Genomic DNA, 7901 nt, shown 5'->3' on the forward strand with positions numbered 1-7901 from the left:
ATATATATATATATATATATTTGTCAGGCATGGTGACGTATGCCTGTAGTCCCAGCTACTTAGGAGGCTGAGGCAGGAGGGGCCCTTATGCCCAGGAGTTACAGTGAGGTATAACTGTACCACTGCACTCCAGCCTGGGCAACAGAGCAAGACTTTGTTTCTAAAAATAATAATAATTAATATTTTACCTCATGACAAATGAAGTTTGAAACATCTTCCCAGAAGGAGAAGAAATATCCCCTAGGAATAAATGATTCATTATTCACTAATTTGGTGTTTGCAGCCACTTCAGAGAACATAACTGGCACAAAAAAAGAGAGTCAATTGTATCTCTAAGGGAGCATATATTACTTGCAACATGAAAATCACAAAAATGGTTAACTTTAGATATCCATAAAACATAATAAAAGAAAACTTACCAAAAATTAATTATATTAAATAACCTCTAGAACAGGTATGGCAAATAGATTTGATCTTGCATACCAGCTCCAAAGGACAATGTGTTCTGAATAAGATACTTCCTATGAAGCTGTGCTATGGTTCATAGGCAAAAAGAACTAAAATCAATTAACAATGTTGGCTGTTAAATAATGTTATTTGTGTTGTTTATTTGCCATTCCTATGCTTCTGTATTTCAAATAATCCCACAAAATGTACAATTATAACATTACTTACTGCTTCAACAGAGTTACATTCTCGTCTTGTTTCTAAATAACGTAGTGCTCGTTTTTCTTCTTCTTTTAATTTAGCATCTGCCTGTCCAGAAGCAAAATAGCAATCATTTTAAGAATATCAAGAGAATTGCTCAAATTATCACATATGCTAAGTTCTAACTTACATATTTCATATAATTCTGTACACCATTTTGTTGTAAATACGAGGGTGCTTGTGTTCTATAAAATCTCTCTGTTGAATCCAAGTATGCCTTCTCAAAATTGTCCCTATAAATTTGAAGCTTATCCTCAGGATTAGAACAAAGGTTAACTGAAAAACAGAAAATAAAGTATTACTCCAATTATGATTAAAATCAATATTTTGGGTATAATAAATGAAATAAATATCGAGGAGTCACTATGTGCAAGGTAATAATGCTCAAGAGAACATATAATTTTTATAAGACAAAATCCTTCTGCATAAGAAGATGACAGCACAAAGCAGGAAAGTAACAAATAAATAATACAAATATAGACTATTTTATTTTTGAATAGGTAAGAGACTGACTTCTAACTGAATAATCAAGAAAACATTCACAGAAGCAATGGGATTTAAACTGAATCTTAAAGAATCAACTAGAATTTGCATAAATGGAGATTAGTAAGGTAAGTAAATATTCAGAAGCAGAAAAGCACAAGAAAATATGACTAGGTTGTCTAAGTGGATTGCAAGGTTAATAGAAGGTAAGGTAGAATGGTAAATTACAAATGGTTGTGAAGATGTCCTGGGCAACATAGTAAAATCATGTGTCTACAGAAAAATTAAGGCCGTGCACAAAGGCTCACACTTGTAATCCTAGCACTGTGGGAGGCCAAGATGGGCAGATTACTTGAAGTCAAGAGTTTAAGACCAGCCTGGCCACTATGGTGAAACCCTGTCTCTACTAAAAATACAAAAATTAGCTGGGCGTGATGTCACACACCTGTAATCTCAGCTATTCTGGAGGCTGAAGTATGAAAACTGCTTGGACCCGGGAAGTGGAGGTTGCAGTGAGCTGAGAGTATGCCACTGCACTTCAACCTGGGTGACAGAGTGAGATTCTGTCTCAAAAAAAGAAAAAAAAAAAAAGAAAAACATTAGCCAGGTGTGGTGGTACATGCCTGCAGTCCCAGCTACTCAGGAGGCTGAGATAGGAGGACTGTTTGAGCCTGAGAGGTGGAGGTTCAATGACCCATGATCACGTCACTGCACTCTAGCTTGGGCAACAGAGCAAAACCCCATCTCTTTAAAAAAAAAAAAAAAAAAGCATGGTGTAGCACTTAAGGGGTAAGTAGAAAAAATACCAATAAAATAGTGCTTAAACATTTATGAACAGCATATGGGTTAAACAACAGCAATAAGATCATTATAAGACGACTGTTTCAAAACTCTGCATGTAAAGTTTAATGTCTGGTGGCAGTTCAAATAAAAACAAATAAATTTCAGGAACACTGCTAATGAAAATCTAAAGGCTTGATAACTAAAGGATTATGGGGGCAATGAAGAAAAGCCAGTCAAAAATAACTCTATAGGTTCATTAACTCAATAAATACTTACCTAGAGTGATTTTGTGCCATGCATTCTATGTTCACTAAAGACACAGTGCTAATAACACAATTAAACAAAAGTACTATGCCAAGGAGGCACAGGTACTGTGAAGCACTGAATGACAGAACTTAACTTAGTCTGGGAATGAAGAAAGGCCTCCAGGAGGAGGATGAAGCGTGGGGAAGAGGCATACTCTAAGTAACAGGAAACAGATTAGAAGTCAGAGAGAATGTGCTCCTACATGCTCTCCTTTTCATTACTTTTCATGGAATTAACCTGCTTCCTGAAACATGAATACCTAACCTTTTAATGAACTAGTTACCTTTTATAAGCTATACATTCAAATTTATGTATCTAATTTACTTCACTAAAAAGACTTGCCAAGAAATTAATGGCATGAAAATATTAACCACATTAATATGAATTTGTATACACTTTTAAGCAGAATATAATTTGTGTACTCTTAAAAAAAATCTAGTACAAAAAGTAGATGTAACTTTGTATGCTAATAAACACAACTTTGTGCTATTCCGTAATTGTTCTACAATTTCCATGAAACAGAAATTATGATCATAAAAGTTCAGAACATACCATACGATTCTCTTACTCCAATAACCAGTTGAGAATCAAAAGCTTCTCCCAATCTCTCAGCATGTACCAGCTTCATTGCACTATCTTGGAGTCTGTTTTTTATATTTGAAAAGATTGACTCATTCCATGTATCAAGCATAAGCTAGGAAAACAAGAACAAATTGTAACATAATTTTCAATTATTAATACACAAAGTATCATGTACAAACACCAAAAAAGGAAATCAAATTCGTAGGCCTGGGCCAGGTGCAGTGGCTCATGCCTGTAGTCCCACCAATTTGGGAGGCCGAGGCAGGTGGATCGCTGGAGTCCATGAGTTCGAGACCAGCCTGGGTAGCAGGGCAAACTCCTCTCTCTATAAAAAAAACACGCACACACACAAAAAAATAGCCAGGCATGGTGGTGCACACCTGTAGTCCCAATGAGCCGAGACCATGCCACTGCACTCCAGCCTGGGTGACAGAGTAAGACCCTGTCTCAAAATAACTTAGGTTGCATTCACTCAAATACTTCAGAGAAGCAGTATATTTAGCATAATGGTAAACAAGGGTCGACTAAGTGTGGTCTAATCCCAAAACCTTGGGAGGCCAACGTGGGAGGATCACTTGAGGCCAGGAGTTTGAGAGCAGCCTTGGCAACACAGTAAGACCCATCTCAACGACAACAAAAAATACAAAAATTTGCTAGGCATGCTGGCATGCACTTGTACTCCCAGCTACTTGGGAGGCTGAGGTGGGAGGATCACTTAAGTCCAAGAGGGCAAGGCTGCAGCAAGCCCAGATCACACCATTCCACTCTAGCCTGGGCAACACAGCAAGACCCCATTTCAAACAAAACAAAAGTAAATAAAGAACAAATGTTTCAGAATCCAACATAACTGGAATTCAATCCCAGCTGTTACTTATTTATCTGCTTTCTTATGTGTAAAATGGTCAAAATAATAGTGCAAATTTCAGTGGTTGTAAAAATTAACTATGATAATACATGGAAAATGTTTATTTTCCTATAGTTCCATGGTTGAATTTCAGATATACTGATGGTTTGAAATAGACATATACATATGTTTGTAAAGACACATAAAAAATGCAAAAAGGATCAACTGAAAATCTGATACTGGACCTTATAAAAGAGTAGGCAACTCTACTTTTTAGATGCTCCATTAAATGATAAAAATGGTATATAATCATCGGTGATTATATCAGTACTCTAAGAAACTTGGTCAGATGTAGGAGATACATTAATAACAGCAACAATAACAACAAGAGTTAACAGTTTTCTAACACTCATTCTGTACCTGGGACTGCTGTATGTACTGTCCACATATAACTCATTTAATCCTCATAATCTTGATATAGGTACTATGATTATCCCCCCTTTAGATACGTGAAACCTGGGGTACAGATAGCAAAGCTAACTTTCCACATTTATGCATCTCATCAGTGGCAACACTGAGATGTGAATCCAAAAACTGTGGTCCCAGAATTGATACACTTAATCACTAAGTGGATGCTGCTTCCCACAACCAATAGAGAATGTCAAAACTTCCCACAACCAACAGAGAATGGCCAAAAAAAGAGGACAAGATTATGAGACTACAAATTAAATAGCAGCCAGAAGTGCTTTTCACTTTTATTTTTTTCTTGGCACTAATTTCCCATATTGCAGTGATTTCTATCACTGAAGAACCACCGGGTATCTAAATTTACAGAATCCCTGTCAACATCAGAGCAAATTTTAAGGCTGGGATGGGGCAACAATGCCCAGGTTACACTATTGTAATGCCGGAGTGTGTTACTATAACCATCACAGCAAACAGCAAATTGACTAAAGTTCAAATGGCATTTTTTACTTTTCAAATCTATGGTTCCATTTGATTCTTAAAAGTGGAAAGATACATGGAAAATGAGGACAGAGGTTGAAGAGTTGAAAGGGCCCTAGGACCCTTCATATTCAGCACTGAGTTCTTTCCATTAAATCATGACTGGTTACTTGACACAAATTTTGAATAGAAAATAGGCACAGTACACACTGAATTTATAATAGAAGAATTAAGTAAAAGGGAAATTATAAACATAGCAGTTTAGCCACAATTAAATATAAAGATATCAGAAGGTAACCTAATAAAAGGAAATTTTTGAGAGAGGAGAAAAGTAATTTAATTTCTAGTAAGGGTATAGGCTGGGTGTGGTGGCTCATGCCTGTAATTCCAACAGTTTCGGAGGCCGAGACAGGCGGATCACCTGAGGGCAGGAGTTCGAGACCAGCCTGGCCAACATGGTGAAACCAGGTCTCTACTAAAAATACAAAAAAATAGCCAGGTGTGGTGGCGCATGCCTGTAGTCCCAGCTACTCAGGAGGCTGAGGCAGAAGAACTGCTTGAACCCGGGAGGTGGAGGCTACAGTGAGCAGAGATTGTGCCACTGCACACTCCAGCCTAGGCGACAGAGTGATGCTCCAGTTCTTTAAAAAAAAAAAAAAAAAAAAAAAGAGTATAAAGAAATATAATAAGAGACATAAAATACTGAAGATAATACCAGGAAAAGGAGAAAGTAAAAAGGAAAAGTAAAGGAGATAATGGTTGAAGACACAGATCTACAGCTTAAGACCACATAAAAAGATGAAACAAGACTGAAGCTAAAGACATAAATAAGAGTATTATTCAATAAAATCTAATAAGAGCTGAAAAGCAATTTACATGTGAAGTAGAAAAACCCACTTAAAAGTTTAAATTACTTTCAAATGCTTCCAAATCACCCTCTTTCTGAAGAATATTAGGAAAACAATGAGAAAAACAGTCTTACCTTTCGAACAATACTGTCTTCCACATTTGATTTTTTATTGCTGCCCTGTTTACCCATTAAAGTAATCTCTAGTTGACAAAAAGGTTTTGGTAAAATATCACATTGTGTAAAGAACTTTCTCCATTCAACAATATATGCTTTTAGCAAAGCTGTATCATCTTGATGGCTCAGTACTCGCTGAAAAAAAGAGGTGTACCAATTTGAAATAAATGCAGTTGCTTTGAAAAATTAAGAACAAAACATATCATCCCAAAATTTAAATTGTACATAATTTTTAAATTATTGTACAAGCTCTTATATCCAAAAGAAATTAAAACATGTTCACAAAAAAAACTTGTATACGAATGTTCATAGCAGCATTATTCAAAAGAGATAAAAAGTAGAAACAACCCAAATATCCACTAGCTGAAATATGGATAAACAATATAGGGGCCAGGCATGGTGGCTCATACCTGTAGTCCCAGCACTTTGGGAGGCTGAGGCGGGAGGATTGCTTGAGCTCAGGAATTTGAGACCAACCTGGGCAACACAGCAAGACCTCATCTCTACAAATAAAACAAAAAATTAGCTGGGTGTGGTGGTGCGTGCCTGTGGTCCCAGCTACTTAGGAGGTTGAGGATTGCTTCAGAGGCTACAGTAAGCTGTGATTTGGCCACTGCACTCTGGCCTGGGTGACAGAAAAATACCCTGTCTCAAAAAGAAAAAAAAAAAAACTAAACAAATGAAAAAAGAAACCAAAAAACCCCACAATATATGGCATATCCAAACAACAGATATTATTCGGCCATAAAGAGAAACAAGTATTGTGAAAGAAACTAGTGACAAAAGGCCATATATTATTATTCCAATTATAGAAAATGTCAAATATAGAAATATCCATAGGGACAACAGATCAGTGATTTAGTGGGTTGGGAGAAGGGAGTGACTGTTCATAGGTATAGGATTTCTTTTTAGGGTGATGAAAATATTCTGGGATTATTGGGTGACGGTTGCACAACTTTATGAAATATACTACAACTCACTGAATCATATCCTTTAAGAGAGTAAATTTTATGGTATGTTAATTATATCTCAATTTTTTAAAAGGTAGTGGAGTCACGTCAGGTACAGTGGCTCATGCTTGTAATCCCAGCACTTTGGGAGGCTGAGGCAGGTAGATTACGAGGTCATGAGTTCGAGACCAGCCTGACCAACATGGTGAAATCCCGTCTCTACTAGAAATACAAAAATTAGCCAGACATGGTGGCATGCGCCTGTAATCTCAGCTGCTTGGGAGGCTGAGGCGGGAGAATCGCTTGAATCCGGGAGGCGGAGGTTGTAGTGAGCCGAGATCGAGCTAGGCGACAGAACGAGAATCCATCTCAAAAAAAAAAAAAAAAAAAAAAAAGGGTGGTGGAGTCTATTTCCCCATTATTAGAGTTTGGGCCGGTCCTGTGATTTACTTTGACCAACAGAACACTACCGATGTAACACTGTGAGATTTCTCAGCCTATCCGTGAACAGGTATTGTAGATTCTACTTTCATCTCAAAGGCTGGTTTCCTTGAGAATGAGAAACTACACAGGGAAGAGAAAGCCGCACCAAAAACCATATATGTGTTTTAATGCTTTCTTAGACCACCTTGTCCAACAACTCACTGCTGCTGCATTAATAAGCTTAGGCAAAAATCAGCTGAGACCAGCCCAAATTGCTAAGCCACAGAATTGTGAACAAATAAAACAGTTGTATTAATCTAAGTTAAAAAAAAAAAAAAAAGACTCTACCTATGTTATTATTTTACTTCTTTTTTTTTTTGTTTTTAAAAAATGTTATAAACATTTCAATGCATATTGCCTTTCAACCATTTGGAAGATCTGGTCCTTCCTAACAAGGTACGTTCAATTGAAGATTACCTAGTAAAATGATTCACAATTTAAAAAAAAATTCTTAAGCATTTAAAATCTCTTTAAGATGGGTCTTTTCAGACCCATGTCTAGCATTGCTATTCCTATTAACTGCTCAGAATCAGTGGTGCTAAATCCCATTCTTGGATTTTGCTGATGTCTACATTTCTAGACTTTATTCAGTCATGTTACAGTGAAACCCTTCCCTACTTTTTTTCCCAGTGTTCACTATATTTTTTAACATCTGTTAATAACATCTAAGGTAACTCTTTATAAGTTTATTTCCAGACACTGAAGAATAAAGCTCTATCAATTTGAAATAAACAATTTATCTTTATCAAGTAATAAAAAGAAAAAATTGTACATTTCCCAATGCAAGTAGAAA

General features: G+C 36.5%; 1 protein-coding gene across 1 annotated transcript in view; it reads right to left on the reverse strand.

Moving 5' to 3' along the window:
* Window positions 1-7901, reverse strand: part of CUL5 (cullin 5) — a 79511-nt gene that overhangs the window by 26593 nt on the left and 45017 nt on the right. Inside the window, exons 4-7 of the mRNA XM_017855273.1 lie at window positions 5634-5810; window positions 2833-2974; window positions 839-984; window positions 676-756 (exon numbers count right to left, since the gene is read on the reverse strand). Of these exons, the coding sequence (XP_017710762.1) occupies window positions 676-756; window positions 839-984; window positions 2833-2974; window positions 5634-5810 (546 nt within the window). The remainder of the gene's footprint in view (window positions 1-675; window positions 757-838; window positions 985-2832; window positions 2975-5633; window positions 5811-7901) is intronic.

This window comes from Rhinopithecus bieti, unplaced genomic scaffold (assembly GCF_001698545.2).
Source record: "Rhinopithecus bieti isolate Rb0 unplaced genomic scaffold, ASM169854v2 scaffold_39705, whole genome shotgun sequence".
Taxonomy (NCBI): Eukaryota; Metazoa; Chordata; class Mammalia; order Primates; family Cercopithecidae; genus Rhinopithecus; species Rhinopithecus bieti.